The 18,603-nt window shown below is 36.8% G+C and overlaps 1 protein-coding gene across 1 annotated transcript; it reads right to left on the bottom strand.

Moving 5' to 3' along the window:
* Positions 1 to 50: 50 nt before the first annotated feature.
* On the bottom strand, positions 51 to 3,891 carry LOC115722203 (gamma-secretase subunit APH1-like). Its single transcript, XM_030651341.2, has 6 exons — positions 3,654 to 3,891; positions 3,343 to 3,498; positions 2,066 to 2,151; positions 1,537 to 1,662; positions 1,253 to 1,380; positions 51 to 558 (listed from the first exon to the last, which is right to left on the bottom strand). The coding sequence occupies exons 1-6, from the start codon at positions 3,764 to 3,766 to the stop codon at positions 427 to 429; spliced, it is 741 nt and encodes a 246-aa protein (XP_030507201.1). The 5' UTR covers positions 3,767 to 3,891; the 3' UTR covers positions 51 to 426.
* Positions 3,892 to 18,603: the final 14,712 nt, after the last annotated feature.

Raw genomic sequence — 18,603 nt, 5'->3', positions numbered from 1 at the left:
ACTTTTTCTTCTCGTACAACCTTGGTATTGTTATAGAAAAGTAATGCAACTATCAAAACAAGCTAATTCTCATATATATTAGAAAAGGAAAAAGTGAAAATCACCTACCTTGCCAATACATACAAAGACTTAGTCACCCATCATATGGATTCGATGCAAGGTTGTTTGGCATAGATTTGAAAGGGAAAAAAAGGAAAGAATAATATGAGGTGAACTAAGGGTCCAATATATGACTAATCTGGTAGCAGATTAGTTTCAACATTTAAGATAGTGAACCTAAAGCATAAAGAAAACATTTTCTATGGCTTCTTGAATTTGCCATGTTGTATTTCAGCTATCCTTCTCAGTTAGCACACACTAAGATAACTACACAATGGAAATCGAAAATGGGAGATTTCACAAAATTGGCAGGCTACAAGGAATTAACTACTGTCTATTTTGATCTTCAGTCAACCTTCTCCGCACCATCTTCCCACAATATAAGAGTGTCAAGAATGTGACAAAGTAAAGTAGAGGAATAGCGATAATGCAACCTCCCGATGCGAAATTAACAAGTGTCTAAAACATCACAAACCAAAAAAAAAAAAAAACATGAGTTAGATCAGTATACACAGCAAATGGTGGATTCTTTATCAAGCATTCTGACAATTTATCATGTAAAAAAAAGAGATAAAAACAGATGTAATCGAATTTCAGTCGAATGAATTAGAATTTCATGAAACATTTACATCTCATAAACAACTGAAACCGCCGAAGAATGAAAAGAAAAATGTTCAGAAGTTACTGGTAAAAAATGGAGGGGCTTTACCTCCCACAGGTGGCAGTTTAAAGTAGTTTTTAAGTTTCTCTGCCGCGTTTCTTTAAATTAGAGTTAACAAATGACTTGTAACTATTTAAAACTACAGATTACTTGAGCAGCAAATTACAGCAACATCAAATGAAAAATTGTGCTCAAATCAGTGTTTCCACGATCACGTTTAAAGAGATTCCGATAAAACAATAGTAATTTTAGTTTCTCAAAAGCACTAAATGGCACGTAAAATTTTAGCAATTTCAAACAAATGAAGTTACCACCATTTCAATGGTGGAAAATTCTTGGCATTCTATATTCAAAATCCTAGACATTCCTTAGTTAGGCAACTGATGTTAGCAGGGGATACGGCTATATATATAAATATAAATATAATTTTACCAACTGGTTTCAATTTGCTTTTTTGCAACAATTATTTCATATGAAGTGTAAGGCTTTTACCCCCATAGCTGCAACAAGATGAACTGCAGGAACAAAAAACTGGTCCACTTTGTTCTTTTCAGCATATCCATTAAATGCTATGACCATTGAGAAAGTGTGAATGGTAACAAATGCAAGAGCAATGATTGCTGCAACACAGAACAAGGATTTTGTCAAAAGATACGTCAAGAGCACCCTAAATAAAAAAATTTAAAAGTAACAACAGCAAAATATTAACATTTACATCAAGTAAACAGTATACTAGAGAAATAAATGCATAAGAAGACTATGCTAAATTGACTCACCAGAAACAAGGAAAAATGGTATCTTGGAGCAGTTATCAACAAAATATGTTGCTGGTCCAAATGCTGGTGTCAAGAGGCTAAGACAGAAAAATACAGCATGTGCTAATCCATGGCCCATACCACCAGCTGCAAACAATTGTTACAAAATTTATGAGCAAAAACCTGCATATTATGAACTAGAAGATGATATATGTTTCAAAGAAACAGATGCAAGTAACTTTTGAATGATAGATCGACTCTTCCTTCCATAAACTGGTTGGCACACTTAGCAGAAAATATAATCTTCAAATACAGTATTTAAAATGTTTAACTGATTTAAAAAATAAATCAAGTTTTACATGAGATAAATTATATTCAATGGCTATGATTTGAATATATATCTGAAGGAGATGTCATTAGCAATAACTGTTTCAGCTTTTATTCCTTGCTAAGATGTCAAGAAACAAAGCACCACACGCGACAGTTATTTACGCGACAGAAGTAACTTTCTTGATCAAAGAGAAAAATATGCAACCCTTTTTAAACTTACCCAGAGCAATTTGCATCTTGTCTGTCAGAAATAGGCGTGGTTTTGAGACTCTATCAGCAAAAGTATCCAAAATATCTTCCAGTCTCCTTCATGAATCCAGTAGAAAAAGAATGTCACAGAAATAAATCGTCAATCATAAACAAGACGTAATAATAATCATTCCATGATTGACTGTATAGTCTGTATTGGGATTCTGCAATTACTGTACATCATTATAAACTAAGAATTAGAGGAAAAGCAATAAAAGATGCCCAGTAAAACTGACTAGCTATGCCAAAGGAAACATGTATTCTTAACCAAAACCAGAGAGTCACTTTAAGTTCTCTAGTTACCATTAACTCAACTATAATTGACCAGAATTGTAAAAATTGATCTTATAACCACCCTAGGATGTACTACTATAACCTAAAAATGTTTGTAAACAATTTACAAATCTAAAGCTCTTCCAGAATTTATCTTGGCATTTCCAGTACATTTATATTCCCTTCCCAAATTTCTTCAAAGCAAACTCAATGTCTATTGGAGCTATTAGAGAATGCTGATGCGTCCAACCCTATTGCATCATGACTGAATGTGTTGTATGTAGTATTACCAAGAAATTGTTACCATGTATTAGAATGTGTAAACATGGTTTAGAAAGGAGGATGTACAGAATTCCATCAAGTGGAGTAGCCCATGCATATTATATATGGTGTTAAGTTTTCACAAATTATTAATGTGGGACTCTCTAACACCATACAACAATTAAATCACGTTTGGAAATTAGGATATGACTGGATCATTTCAATATCAAATTGGAGATATTGAAAATTTAATGAACAACCAAAATAATCCTCCTGGCTAGGTAATCCCATTGAAAATTTTGAAAATTTGGGACAAATCAAACCTATCTAATCCCCATCTCTATCCGTTTCTATGGTAAGAAAAAAGAGTTGTTACTTAGAATCCAATCTAATTTCTTCTAATCTATTGTTAGAATATGATCATCTCATTCATTTTTCTATAATTTCTCATATTTTTCAATCCAACAAGGCACCCCATCAAGACTACTAAACTATAAAACTAAAGTGATGGTTTATGTAATTATCAATTTAAGAATGCAAGAGAGAGTCAGATTTCCAATTCTAGCAAATGAAAAAGAAAGAAATGAGTCCAATGCAATCTTGAAAAGGAAGTTGGCATGTGTAGCTTAAATTCGTATGTGATAATCAAGTTCATTTAACTACATAGGTATAGGATATCCAAGAAATGAATGAGTAATGGAGAATGAAACATACTTGTAGACTTTCCAGAAGAGAATCCGCAGGCCCTCTTGAAAGGCAACCGCGGTGAATAAAAGGACTCCATAAAGCCACCATGTATCCGATTTCATAGGAAGAAACGCCCTCCATAGTCCAGACAATATGATCAGGCTTATTAGCCATAACAGGGTACTGAACCAAAACAAAAAGAGCTTTTCTAACTTCCATGAATTAAAATGAACAGAAATCGTTTCCATACATAATATTTATTAAAATTGAAAGAGTAAAAGAACTAGAGAAGAAGAAATAGAAAAACCCTTAATTTGAAAATAATATTATAATAAGACCTTGAGAGGACGGTGAGGATGAGAAAAGGCTTTTTGGAGATAACTGAGAGGAAGAGGGAAAGAGAAGGTCCCAATGCTATCAAGGCATACCCAACTCCCGCTGCAACCGTCATCTCATTCGCCCTCTCTTCTCTTCTCTTCTCTTCTTTCTCTTTTCTTTCTTTCTTCACTCCATTCTAGCTTAACATCCTCCCCAATTTTTATTTTTATTTTATTTTTTTAGTAATCCCCAATCTCTTTTTAAGAATAATCTAACTTTAAAAAAATAATATAATGGGAGTTCTAATGTCCACCTTTGTTTTTGTTGACTCACGAAAGTCCGACCTTTTGTTTAGTAGGTAATGACCGTTTTTTTTTTTTACGTGGTGAACAAAGTCACACATAATTAATAAAATAGCAAATCACAATCGGCGTTAAAACCTCATCGAACTAGGATAGCTCATCGTCTAACCGAATAACATGTTTTATCAAACCATGAGCTACATAATTCTTATCGCGAGCCACATAGAACAAAACTGCTCCGGAATTTTAGACAATAAAACTATAACGTTTTCAAACAACACCTCATAACATTTAAACAACACTTTCTCATTGTTTATAGTTGTCGCCAAAGCTAACGAAACTAAAAAAAACATCACAAACTAAACCAAAAAATACAATTATATTAGAATAATAATATTTAAAATAAAAATTAATAAACAAACATAGAATTTAACACAACCCATATCACTAGTTGAACATTACTAAAATACTAAACAACCAACAAAAATTCTAAAAATAATTAGCCAAAGGTACTATCTTTTGGCTAACGTATATATGTTAGGCCTTTAGATAGTATGAATTAATTGCTACCACATCAGTACGACTAGGGTATTGAGTATAGGTTGGATTCGCGGTTAGTCATACTTTGTCTAGAACGTTCTTGACCCAGTTATTAGATCGTGAATAGGTGTATGGGCGCCTAGTTACGGTCTGGATATATGTTTATGTTTATCATTATGCTTTTTTTACTGAGTCTGTCGACTCACAGTTATAACTTGTACGTGTAGGTAAGAGTTAGAATCGAACCGGGATGAGTTTAAAGCTAAGGGTGAAGATTGTACATATCAAGATGGTTAGACCTGGATCGTTCAGGGTCTTAGGGACAGTTTAGGCTCACCTTTTTAATAGTCATATAAAGTCAACTTTTGTAATGCAAATATTTTGTAGGCTTATGCGTATTTTAATAGGATCCCGAACTTATAAAAATTATTTTTATTTTAAAAGTTATATAATTTAAGAAAATTTTAATTATCCATGTTTTCCATTAAACCCTTTAATTAGCAAAAGCGTGCACAGTACTTAAGAAACACACAATAACACGCCTAATCTAGTAGGGTGTTATAATGCTAGCCTTCAAGGCAATAACTTGGTATTCAGTAAGTCGGCAAGGTGTAACGCCCTATCCCATAGGGACGCCACATGTGTGATTTTATAAACTAGTTTAATACTAATAGATTAATTAATTATTAAACATTGTGAGGATAATAATGTTGGGATTTTATGCCCTAAATAAAACCCATGTCAATCTAATCTAATTTGTTATCAATAAAAGACTAGAAGTTATTTATGTTTACATGTAGTTTTCATGTTTATGGTTTAATATATATACAAAATCTGTTAAGTCCAGAACATATAGTTATTTACAATTACAGTGATGTCAACACAGTGGAATGTAATTGTGATTATATGCTTCAAAAGACAATGTCCCTGATTCATTAGTGCACTGGATTTACACTGATGAGATAATCAACGATAAAGTATACTTACACCTTGGATAAGTATTATGTTCTTTCCAAAACATTGGCAAAGTATGCTAGTTTCGGATGTATGGAGTATACATTGGACTGGGACCGATATTGATCCTGGTAAAGAAATTATAATCTTACCGTTGTGTCTTTCTAAGTCAATATCACTGGTTGATCTTAGACCAAAAGATCTTAATCCTGACATGCTTAGGTTCAATCTCAGGAGTGCTATTCATGTTCTTTGATTGTTAGTTAAGCCTACTTTTTGGTCAGGGTGATGCGTACATTTTGGGAACATGATAGTGCAATTGAGTAGGAGCGTAAACATAGATATGGAATCTATAGCTTCTATTTGGACATAGAAGTGAAACGATGATTTCCTTCGAGCTTGGCTTAATAGAGATAAATGGAAGAGCTCTTGTTTCAGTGAGTATATTAGCTCACTGAAACATCATTTATAAGAAGTTAAGTGTTTTAAGGATAAAATACATTGAGAGGTGAAACGGTAAATTTATCCCTACTCGGTGTAAATCATCTATAGAGAATCTTTGGTTATTGAGATTAGAACGATGGTTAAATGTTTATAGCGTATCTATATCGTGAAACATATAGAGCGTTCTATATGACTGAGAGTGCAATTTCAAGTTCTATGGTGGATGCAATAAGGAATTAATAAGTCAAGAAATTTACTTGGTAAATTTTAGTTCTGCTTATTGGAAGCTCGGTTGTATAAGCCCATGATCCCCATACTAGTTGAGACCATACTGCTTGTAAGACTCAGATAATTGATTTTAATTAATCAATTATAATTCTAAAAATTAGACTATGTCTAGTTTATGAATTTTCACTAAGCAAGGGCTTAATTGTGAAGAAAAGAGATTCTAGTGCTTATTTATTAATTAAGAACTTTATTAAGTCTAATTAATAAATATATTAAATGGCAATTTTATTTGATAATTAATTTTAATTATTAAATAAATAGTTTTGGCATTTAAGTAGTTAAAATTGGAAAAAAATGGTATTTTTGAGAAAATAAGGAAAAATTGTTGAAGAATGGCAAAATTCTAAAGTGGGGCCCACATCCTATGGCCGGCCACTTTGAGAGAGAATTACCATTAAATTTTTCAATATTTAAATGCCTAATAAATTCTAACCTAAACCTAGGTGGTTGCCTATAAATAGATAGTGATGGCTCACACTTAAAGATGATGAAATTCAAGCCTTCAGTCAAATTTTCCTGAGCCATCTTTCCTTCTATTTTCGAACCATTCTCTTCTTTTTCTTTCTTCATATTTTCATACCCTATAGTGATAGAGTAAGTGCCTACACACACCAAGTGGTACTCAATCATAGTGTGTAAGGCTGTGAAGAATCCAGATTCAAGAGAAGGACATTCGGGCTCAGATCTTGGTGATACCCTGCTACAGACAGGATACAAGGGTTAGAGATCTGAGTGGAAGGAGCCATTAATATTCCGCTGCACTCACTGTAAGGTTTCTTAAACTTTATATGTGTTTATTTACATTGTTTTATAAATTCATATTTAGGATGTTAAATAACATACATGGTACTAAATCTAGATCCTGGTAAAACATATTCCAACAAATAAAAACTTAACTAAAATAAAATACTAAAAACGGACATCATAACGACAATAAAAAAGGTGTTATTGTTGGAAATTATTTTACCAGGATCTTAGATCTACTCACAAGTATGTTTATTAACATCCTAAATATGAACTTTCTAAAACGATAAATAAACACATATAAAGTTTAGGAAACCTTACATTGGGTGCAGCGGAATAATATGACTCCTTCCGTTCAGATATCTAGCCCTTGATTCCTTTCTGTAGCAGAGCATTATCAATATCTGATCCTGGATCTCTTTCTCTGAATCTTTGATGCTGAAACTCCTTTGCAGATGATCTTTCTTCACGATCTTCCTCACTATGATTGAGGCATCACTTGATGTGTGTGGGCACTACTCATACACTAAGGATTTCGAAATTATCAAGGAAGAAGAGAGAGAGTGGTCAGCTAAAGATAGGGAGAGAGAAGGCTCAATTTTTCTGAATCAGAAGAAGTGTTTTTCCTGAAGCCTTCACTATCTATTTATAGCATTCCACTAGGGTTAGATTTGAATTATATGGCATTAAAATAATGAAAAAATCAATTTAAAATAGCTATATAGGTGGCCGGCCATACATAAGTGGATTGGGCCTTGGGCTTTGCAATTTTGCAATTTTAACACCTTTTGTATCTGATTTTCTCAAAAATGCCAATTTCCTAATTCAAACATTTAAATGCCAATTCTAACTATTTAATAACTATAAATAATTATTAAATAATATTGTCATTTATCATATTTATTAATTGAACCATACAAAGTATCATAATTAACAAATATGCCCCTATAAACTCTTTCTTTACAATTTCGCCCTTACTTAGTGAAAAATTCACAAATAGACATAGTCTAATTTGAGAATTATAATTGATTAATCAAAACCAATTACATGAGTCTTACAAGCAATATTATCTCAACTAGTGGGGGGACCATGGGTCTATATAACCGAGCTTCCAATAAGTAGATCAAGAATTTAGCACTAAAATTCACTAACTTATTAATTCTTCGTTGAATCCACGCATAGAACTTAGAATTGCACTCTCAGTATATAGAATGCTCTATATGTTCCACCATATAGACACATCATTAGTTATCCATTGTTATAATCCTAATGTGATCAATGATCCTCTATATGAATGATCTACACTGTAAAGGGATTAAATTACCGTTACACCCTACAATGTATTTATTCGTTAAAACACTTGACCCCGTATAAATGATATTTCAGCTTATGTGAAATGAGTACTCCACCATTTATGTTCGTTTGGTCAAGCTCGAAGGAGATCATCCTTTGCTTACTATTCGCCAGATAGAAGCTATAGATTCCATGTTTATGATAGCGTTCCCACTCAATTGCACTACCATGTTCCCAAAAAGTACGTATCACCCTGACCAAAAGGTAGGCTTAACTAACAATTCAAGGAACATGAATAGCCTTTCAAGAATGAGCCTAATCATAACAGGATTAAGATCATTTGATCTAGGATCAACTAGGCGATATTGACTTGAATAGATATTACGGTAAGTTTAATAAATCTAAGTCAAAGTTCAATATCGGTCCCTTCCGATGCATACTCCATGCATCCAACCTGAGCTTTACTTTAACCAATGTTCTGGAAAGAACATAGCACTTCTCCAAATGCAAGTAAACTCTTGTTGTAGATTATCATATCAGTAAAACCCTGTGTCTGATAAATCTAGGAAACTTTATTCACATAGTCATGTTTACTTTCCAATGTGTTGACGGCACAATAAACAGGATCAAGTATGTGAAAAGGGTTTCAGATGAATTTATACATTATGTACATATAATCATGAAATAAATCATGTGAACCATGCAACATTAAATGTTATTTCTGATCTATATTAATAAGTAAATCTGATTATATTGAAATGAGTTTTATTTAGGGCATAAAACCCAACAGTTATATGGATCCATGTTATAAAAAGTTTACAAAAGACTATATATGACGACAGTGCAAAACACAAAATCAAAATACACAGCAAATACAGTCAGTCCTAACAACTCCTAGCAACTTGGCACATAGTCCTGTGGGGTCAATATGTACATTTCTAGAGAAGACTGTCATAGCTGCTCTAACTTTTCCTTGCCCTTACCTGCACCATAAAACACCCGTGAGACACACAAACTCAGCCAGGTATAACGCATCACCTAATAAGTTGAGCCCATATATTATATCCATGGTATTATCACATCATCAATACCTAATCGGGTAATCGACAATTACAGAACCTGTCATAACATGTGGTACATTATACTTTTCTTACCTCAAGTTCCGGCTCAGGTATGTTGGCCGACCTTCTTGGAGAACGATCGATGATCCTGGGCACTATGTCATAACAATGATAAACCAATAAGTATTTATTCCAAATTACTGCTTAACAATTGTAAAAGACAACTTAGAGTTTCCTACCGAACCCTGTAATACAAATACATATACCATATACCATATCATTGAGCTTGTCGCAAGCTTCAAAACGGTATATAGTGTTGAATTTTGTGCCCTAAATAAAACCCATTTCAATATAATCAGGTTTACTAATTAATAAAGATCAGAAATCATTCTTTTATGTTGCATGGTTACATGATTTATTTCATGATTAGATTTAATGTATAAATGCTATTGAGTCCAGAACATATATAAATATGTATATATTTGTTCATGATTATAGTGTCATCAGTATAGTGGAATATAATCATGATTATATGTTCAAAAGCTTAATTCCCATGATTTGTCAGCTCACTGGATTTAGACTAGCATGATAATCAGCGATAAGGTATACTTACACCTTGGATAAGTGTTATGTCCTTTCTAGGGCATTGGCAAAGTTTACCAGTATCGGATGTATGGAGTATACATTGGAAGGGACCGAGATTGATCTTAGATAAGATATCATAAACTTACTGTTATATCTTTCTAAGTCAATATGAATGGTTGATCTTAGGTTTATGGATCATAATCCCGATATGGTTAGGTTCAACTTAGTTGTGTTACTCATGTTCTTCAAGTTGTTCGTGGAAGCTAACTTTTGGTTCTGGCAAATATTTACATCTTAGGAACATGGTAGTTCAATTGAGTGGGAGCGCTGATCATAGATATGGAATCTACAGCTTCTATAAGTATTTAGAACTGAAACGATGATTTCCTTCGAGCTTGGCTAAATAGAAATAAATGATTGAGATCTCATTTCAGTAATTATATTAGTTTATTGAAATATCATTTATAGGTAGCTAAGTGTTTTAAGGATAAAACACATTGAAGGGTAGAACGGTAAATTTATCCCTATTCAGTGTAGATCATTTATAGAGGATCTTTAACTATTAGGATAGTAACAATGGATAATCATAACGTATCTATATCGTGGCACATATAGAGCGTTCTATATAACTGAGAGTGTATTCAATTCCAAATCTATAGTGGCGCAAGGCGAAATTAATAAGTTGAGAATTTACTTGGTGAATTCTAGATCTACTTATTGAAAGCTTGGTTATATAGGCCCATAGTCCCCTCACAAGTTGAAATAACACTGCTTGCAGACTCAGTTAATTGATTTTAATTAATCAATTATAATTCTAAAATTAGACTATGTCTTATTTAAGAATTCTCACTGAGCAAGGGCTTAATTGGGGTCAATTTGTTAACTAAGAAACTTTGCATGGTCTAATTAATAAATTATATAAATGATAATTTTATTTAGTAATTAATTATAATTATTAAATAAATAGTTTTTGCATTTATAGGATTGAATTAGAAAATATAGTATTATTGAAAAAAAGAATAAGTAGTTGAAATAAAGTGGCAAAAATCTAACTAGAGACTGGTCCATTGAGTGTACGGCCTAGAAGTAATTTTTGCCCAATATTTTATTTTTTTTAATCCATATAATTCAACCCTTACTCCTGGTTGAAACATTATAAAAGGAACATGATGCTCTCACTCATCCAACTAATGTCAACTTGACTATTCAACCAACCTAGATGAGAGAGTTCTTTCCTTAGTGATGTCACCTCTTTCATTATTCTTCCATATTCGAACCTTGAGTGAATGAGTGCCATGCCCACACATAGCAAGTCAAGTACTCAATCATAGTGAGTAAGACGGTGGTAACCAAACCCGAAGGAGAAAAAGAGATCCAAGTTCAGATCTTTATAATGCTCTGCGACATAAAAGAATCAAGGGCTAGAGATCTTGAACAGAAGTAGTCATTATATTCCACTGCAATCAATGTAAGATTTTATTTAACCCTTATGTGTTTATTTTCATTGTTTTAGAGAATTCATATTTAGGATGTTAATCAACATAATTGTTAGTAAATCTAGATCCTGATAAAATATTCCCAACATATAGTACGTCCAAAATGGACACCAAGTGAAAAGTTACAGCAAAAATACGATTCCTAAATTCCCGAGACTACCCGAAAATGGTAAACCGATTGAGAACCGGTTAACCACCTCCACAAGAATCAGTTGACTAGTTCACAACCAGTTGGTTGGGAAGGGGGCAAAAACTCTCAATTCTCAATTTACGCACTCATCAAAATACTACCAAAACCTGTCCAAACCATTCCAAACTTCACAAGGCACACAATTACCATACATACAACCATTCTTACGTAATAGAACCTACAATCAAGCCCTTAATTGGTAATGTTGCCCTTAATTTTTCCCAATATACGTGGACCAACCAGATAGTGACACGTGGATGGAAAGGGTTTAGCGTTCGAATTAAATAGCTAAGTCTTTATAAAGCAAAGAATTATTTTGGATATGCCTCCCGGAGAAGGCATGCAAGGTCTCATATGCTCCCGGAGAGCAAGATGGCATCAAAGCATCTCCGGGTGGTGTCAGGCTTCTTCTGAGCAGTCATCTCGCATTTAATGTCGCATGGGAGGAGGCGTATTGGAACTGCCACACGCAATAAAGTCTGACGGCACAACCCCCGATTTGTACCTACTAGGCTATGACCAATAAAGTCTAGTGGCGGCTACTCTATGAAGAATCACATAAGTCAAGAGGGATTAAGGACTGCCCTCATAAAATCCCTACGGCACCTAGGGATTAGACCATGCATTACCCATGATATATTCATTGGGAATATACAACTTTACTGATAGTTACAGAAATGCATGTACCTTAATTCTGGGGATCACCCCATGAAAACACTATAAATACCCCCCAAAGCTCATTAAAGAGGGGTCGAGAATTTTGGGTTGCACAAGTGCTAGAAGAGAAAAAAAAACTCACCAAGAACATTCTCTGTATTAAATACTATCATAAATACACAGACTCGTGGACTAAGGCTCATTAACGCCCCAACCACGTAAAAATCTCTCTCCTAATTTCTTATAGCTCTCTAAACTATTATTATTTTATTGGTTGCCGAAAACCTCGGCCAACATTTTGGTGCTTTCATTGAGAGCTGAAGAAAGCGTTTGTAAGTAAACGCACACTATGCTCAAGATCCGAATGAGGAGGACGTGGCCTCAAGAGCAACCGAGGGTTCCGAGGAAGAAGAAGGAATTCCTGATGATGACTACGAGGGAAACCTCGATGAGTACACCTACGATGAAGGTAGCTACTCAGAATTGGTACTCTTAAGGCAAAAGGTTGTAGATCATGAAGCTGAAATCGCAGCCCAAAAAGCACAAAACCAAAAGATGCAAGAGGTGATGCTGGCCATGCAGAAAGCCATGGAGGCAGCAGGAATCCACGTGCATCCTAAAGCCATCCCTACTGGACTTGGAAAGGAACCAGAGGAATCCTCGCCAAGTACCCAAAAGTAAAAATCTAGGGAACCAAGCCTTATAAGGTATCCCGCTGAAGGGAACCAAAAGAAAAACCCTACTTCTACTCTCGAGAAAAAGAAAAAGGTGAATGACCCGCGAAAGGTCCGCTCAGATTTCCCGAAAGGGATAGGTCCGCAGAGGGGCAAACTCCAAAGAGGGAGTCTTGGCCCTCAGGATCGAGAGGATTGAAAAAGCCTTTCCGTGCACCAAGAGCCCGGGGGAGAGGAAGAAGGGGACAGAAATGTCCTCCCGTTGATGTGAGGAATCAAATCAACAGAAACCAAGGTGACCTCCGGGATCACCTTGACCAAAATAAATACGAACCCGCGGTCTCCACGGGAACGGTAAACGAAGGAATCATGGCAGAACTCGCCATACTTCGAAAAGGCATCGCCCGAGTCTCCCGGAGACAGAAAGGCGACGACTCTGACTCAGACTGTGAGGACCGGGAGCCATGTGCCAAGCACATCCTGGAAGCAGAGCTCCCCAAGAACTTTAAGATGCCCGAAATGGCAGCTTATACCGGGAACTCTGATCCAAGTGATCACTTGTCACGGTTCAACCGGGTCATGACAGTCACGAGAGTCAGCAATGACGCTAAGTGTCTGTGCTTCCCGCTTACTCTAAGCGGGTCCGCGGAGGAGTGGTTCAAGAAATTGGAGCAAGGATCCGTGGGTTGCTGGAATAAGTTACAGACCAACTTTCGGAGACAGTTTGTCGCCGCAAGAAAAGTCAATCTGGAGGTCAGCGCCTTGACTAACATCAAGCAGCTGCCTACGGAGACACTAAAGAATTACATAAAGAGGTTCCGGGAGGAAGCCTCAAAAAAGAAAGTAGATGACGGACAAAAGCTTGCCCTCCTCCAAGCAGGCATCCGTACAGGGACTCCATTCTGGAACGAACTACAACAAGAAGGAGTTGCAAACCTTCAGGACTTCCAGAAGAGAGTCCAAAAATACATTAACCTTGCAGAGGCCCAAATAGTGGCCTATTGAGGATATTATCCCACCGGGATAGCGGGATATGTGCTCGGAGCCCAGCCCTCGGGCACTGTGCCAGCAGCAGCTCCACCGATGAGCGGCATACAGTTCTCTGCCACTCCCGAATATAGCCAAGGCCAGGCCATGGCCCCTGCATCGTCCCATTTTGGAAATCCCTCAGGGATAAATGGACAAGCCCCCTCGCACTCCGCTCCGACAGCCAGCCTAGCCGGTCCTTCCCAGGGCTCGAGGAGTAAAAGGTCCTCCAAAGGCAGCACTCGGACGGAGGAATAACGACAGAAAAGGGGGTATACTCCTCAATATACCCAGTACACGGAGTTAACGGACTCCCAAGAACGTGTGTACTTTGCTACTAGGAAAAATACGCACTATCGGAGACCACCTCCTTTATACAAAGACAGCTCCCAGAGGGATCCCAACAAGAGATGTGAGTACCATAACGACATTGGGCACAGCACCAATGAATGTAAAAATCTCAAAGACGAGATCGAAAACTTAATCCGATTGGGACACCTCTACGAGTGGATCAAGAATCGGTTGCCTCACCTCAACCCAGGTCAGGCGGCTGGAAATTTGCCACAAGTAGCACCAGGGGTGCAGCAGGAGTATTGGCTTCAGTTATCCCCCTGGAGATGCTCAGCATATTCCCGGTCTGCCACCGAGACCCAACAGAAGAGTGGCTATGATCTCTGGAGGACCCCACATCGGAGGAACCACCTGCAAAGAGCTGAAACGGTACGTAGGGGCCGTGAAACACGATGAGGTGTGGGAAGTTACTCAACTCCCAGCTCAAAGGCCCCGGCTGATGGATCAACCCATTACATTCACGGAAGAAGACGCTAAGACGGTGCGTTTTCCTCACCATGACCCGTTGGTCATAGAGACCCCCATTGCCAATAAGGTGGAGGCCAGAGTCCTGATCGACGACGGGAGTTCCGTGAATTTGCTGTTCAAAGAGGCCTTTACTGCAATAGGCATGACGGACCGAGACCTCTCACCAAGTGGTTCCCAACTCACGGGGTTCAACGGAACAACACTTATCCCAATGGGAAAAGTGAGGCTTCCAGTCACCTTGTGCCCGGACACACCCTAGAGCACTTTCAAGTAATGCACGTTCGTGGTGGTGGACTGCCCGACAGCCTACAACGCAATCCTCGGCCGACCGGCCTTGGTGGACTTTGGCGCAGTCACATCGATACGGCACTTGTGCCTGAAATTCCCAACCCAGGAAGCTGGGATAGGGACGGTGAGAGGAAATCAAGGGGAGGCGAGGCAATGCTATAATGTTGCTACCCACCTACCCGTGCTGATGGTCTGAGAAACTATTGAGCCAGAAATGGCTGAAGAAGACGAGTTGGATCCCCGTGTGGGATCCGAAAAAATCGTAGAACTAATGGAGGACGTCGAGGATGTTGGGTTTATGCCCTAAATAAAACTCCATTTCAATGTAATCTATTTTATTTAACATCAATAAAGAAACAGAAGTATTTTTCATTCATTTGTGTATGTTTTGGTTCACTTTATCAATTGCTTGTCTATTTGATTTATAAATTCTTCTTAAACCCTTTTCACATACTTGATCCTGTTTATTGTGTTGTCATCACTTTGGAAAGTAAACATGACTATGTGAATAAAGTTTCCTAGACTTATCAGACAAAGGGTTTTACTGATATGATAATCTACAACAAGAGTTTACTTGCATTTGGAGAAATGTTATGTTCTTTCCAGAACATTGGTTAAAGTAAAGCTCAGGTTGGATGCATGGAGTATGCATCGGAATGGACCGATATTGAACTTTGACTTAGATTTATTAAACTTACCGTAAAATCTATTCAAGTCAATATCGCCTAGTTGATCCTAGATCAAACGTTCTTAATCCTGTTATGATTAGGCTCACTCTTGAAAGGTTATTCGTGTTCTTTGATTTGTTAGTTAAGCCTACTTTTAGGTCAGGGTGATACGTACATTTTGGGAACACGGTAGTGCAATTGAGTGGGAGCGCTAACATAAACATGGAATCTACAGCTTCTATCTGGCGAGTAGTAAGCAAAGGATGATCTCCTTCGAGCTTGACCAAACGAACATAAATGGTGGAGTACTCATTTCACATAAGCTGAAATATCATTTATACGGGGTCAAGTATTTTAAGGATAAAATACATAGTAGGGTGTAACGGTAATCTAATCCCTTTACAGTGTAGATCATTCATATAGAGGATCATTGATCAAATTAGGATTATAACAATGGATAACTAATGATGCGTCTATATGGTAGAACATATAGAGCATTCTATATACTGAGAGTGAAATTCTAAGTTCTATGCGTGGATTCAACGAAGAATTAATAAGTTAGTGAATTTTAGTGATAAATTCTTGATCTACTTATTGGAAGCTCGGTTATATAGACCCATGGTCCCCGCACTAGTTGAGATAATATTGTTTGTAAGACTCATGTAATTGGTTTTGATTAATCAATTATAATTCTCAAATTAGACTATGTCTATTTGTGAATTTTTCACTAGGTAAGGGCGAAATTGTAAAGAAAGAGTTATTAGGGGCATATTTGTTAATTATGATACTTTGTATGGTTCAATTAATAAATATGATAAATGACAATATTATTTAATAATTATTTATAGTTATTAAATAGTTAGAATTGGCATTTAAATGGTTGAATTAGAAAATTGGTGTTTTTGAGAAAATCAAATACAAAAGTGATAAAATTGCAAAATTGCAAAAAGTGAGGCCCAAATCCAATAAGCCATTGCCGGCCACTTTTATAGGAGTTTTACCTCTGATATTTTCATTATTTTAATGCCAAATAATTCAAACCTAACCCTAGTGGAATGCTATAAATAGGTAGTGAAGGGTTCAGGAAAATTACACTTTTCATTTAGAAAAACCTGAGCCTCTCTCTCTACCTTGGACGCCACTCTCTCTCTCTCTTCTTCCTTGAATATTTCGAAACCCCTTAGTGATTAGAGTAGTGCCCACACACAACAAGCAATACCTCAATCATAGTGAGGAAGATCGTGAAGAAAGATTTTCAGCAAAAGGAGTTTCAGCATCAAAGATTCAGAGAAAGAGATCCAGGTTCAGATCTTGATAATACTCTGCGACAGAAAGGATACAAGGGTTAGAGATCTGAACGGAAGGAGTCATTTAATTCCACTGCACCCAATGTAAGGTTTCCTAAACTTTATATGTTTTTATTTCATCGTTTTAGAAAGTTCATATTTAGGGTGTTAATCAACATACTTGTGAGTAGATCTAAGATCCTGGTAAAATAATTTCCAACATGGGAGATATCAGTGTGCGACCTCGACTCCACCAAAGTACTCCGGCTAGGAAAGAGCCTAGACCCGGAGGAAAAAGAAAAAATAATAAACACTGAAGGGTGAGAGGAGGCATTCAAAAAATTGAAAGAGCACATGGCCAAGCCTCCAGTCCTGTCAAAACCCGTTCTCGGAGAGGACTTGTTTCTGTACTTGGCCGTCTCTGAGCACGCGGTCAGTGCGGCCTTAGTCCAGGAAGAAGAGAAAACTCAGCATCCCGTGTACTACGTCAGTAAGCGCATGATAGGGGCGAAGATGCGGTACCCCGTCATTGAAAAACTGGTTTTTTGCCTCCTAATGGCCTCGAGGAAGTTGAGGCCCTACTTCCAAGCTCACCCAATTAAGGTGTTGACCAATCACCCACTCCGGCAAGTCCTACAAAAGCCAGAGGCGTCCGGAAGACTCCTCAAATGGGCAATGGAGTTAAGTCAATTCGACTTACACTACGTACCCCGTATTTCCATAAATGGGCAACCGCTAGCATACTTCATCACCGAATGTAATGAAGCCGAAGCAAACGCGAACATACCGGCACCGTCAGTCCCAGCATGGAAGGTATTTATGGACGGAGCCTCTAACAAAAATGGATCCGGAGCGAGGGTTGCAATGATATCTCCGAGTGGACTTCGACTCCAGGCAGCCCTACGGTTCTGTTGGATATTATTTTACCAGGATCTTAGATCTACTCACAAGTATGTTTATTAACATCCTAAATATGAACTTTCTAAAACGATAAATTAAACACATATAAAGTTTAAGAAACCTTACATTGGGTGCAGCGGAATATAATGACTCCTTCCGTTCAGATCTCTAACCCTTGATTCCTTTCTGTAGCAGAGTATTATCAAGATCTGAACCTGGATCTTCTTCTCTGAATCCTTGATGCTGAATCTCCTTTGCTGATGATCTTTCTTCACGATCTTCCTCACTATGATTGAGGTATTGCTTGATGTGTGTGGGCACTACTCTAATCACTAAGAGAGGTTCGAAATATGAAGGAAGAATAGAGAGAGAGAGTGGCGGCTAGAGAAGAGAGTGGAGGCTCAGGTTTTTCTGATTCAGAAAGTGTAATTTTCCTGAAGCCTTCACTATCTATTTATAGCATTCCACTAGGGTTAGGTTTGAATTATATGGCATTAAAATAATGAAAAAATCAATTTAAAATACCTGTAAAGGTGGCCGGCCATGGCTAGGTGGACTGGGCCTTGATTTTTGCAATTTTGCAATTTTAACACCTTTTGTATCTGATTTTCTCAAAAATGCCAATTTCCTAATTCAATCATTTAAATGCCAATTCTAACTATTTAATAACTATAAATAATTATTAAATAATATTGTCATTTATCATATTTATTAATTGAACCATACAAAGTATCATAATTAACAAATATGCCCCT

Source organism: Cannabis sativa, chromosome 9, assembly GCF_029168945.1.
Source record: "Cannabis sativa cultivar Pink pepper isolate KNU-18-1 chromosome 9, ASM2916894v1, whole genome shotgun sequence".
Classification (NCBI taxonomy): Eukaryota; Viridiplantae; Streptophyta; class Magnoliopsida; order Rosales; family Cannabaceae; genus Cannabis; species Cannabis sativa.
The sequence above is the reverse complement of the archived record's forward strand: the minus strand, read 5'-3'. Positions and strand labels throughout refer to the sequence as shown.

What these genes read in the sequence shown, in the direction of transcription:
- LOC115722203 (XM_030651341.2), bottom strand. Translation starts at nt 3,766, where the DNA reads ATGACGGTTGCAGCGGGAGTTGGGTATGCCTTGATAGCATTGGGACCT. An exon ending in CTCTTCTGGAAAGTCTACAA is followed by an intron (nt 2,152 to 3,342) that starts GTATGTTTCATT and finishes GGATTCATGAAG; the next exon opens with GAGACTGGAAGATATTTTGG. An exon ending in ACCATTTTTCCTTGTTTCTG is followed by an intron (nt 1,381 to 1,536) that starts GTGAGTCAATTT and finishes TCTGTGTTGCAG; the next exon opens with CAATCATTGCTCTTGCATTT.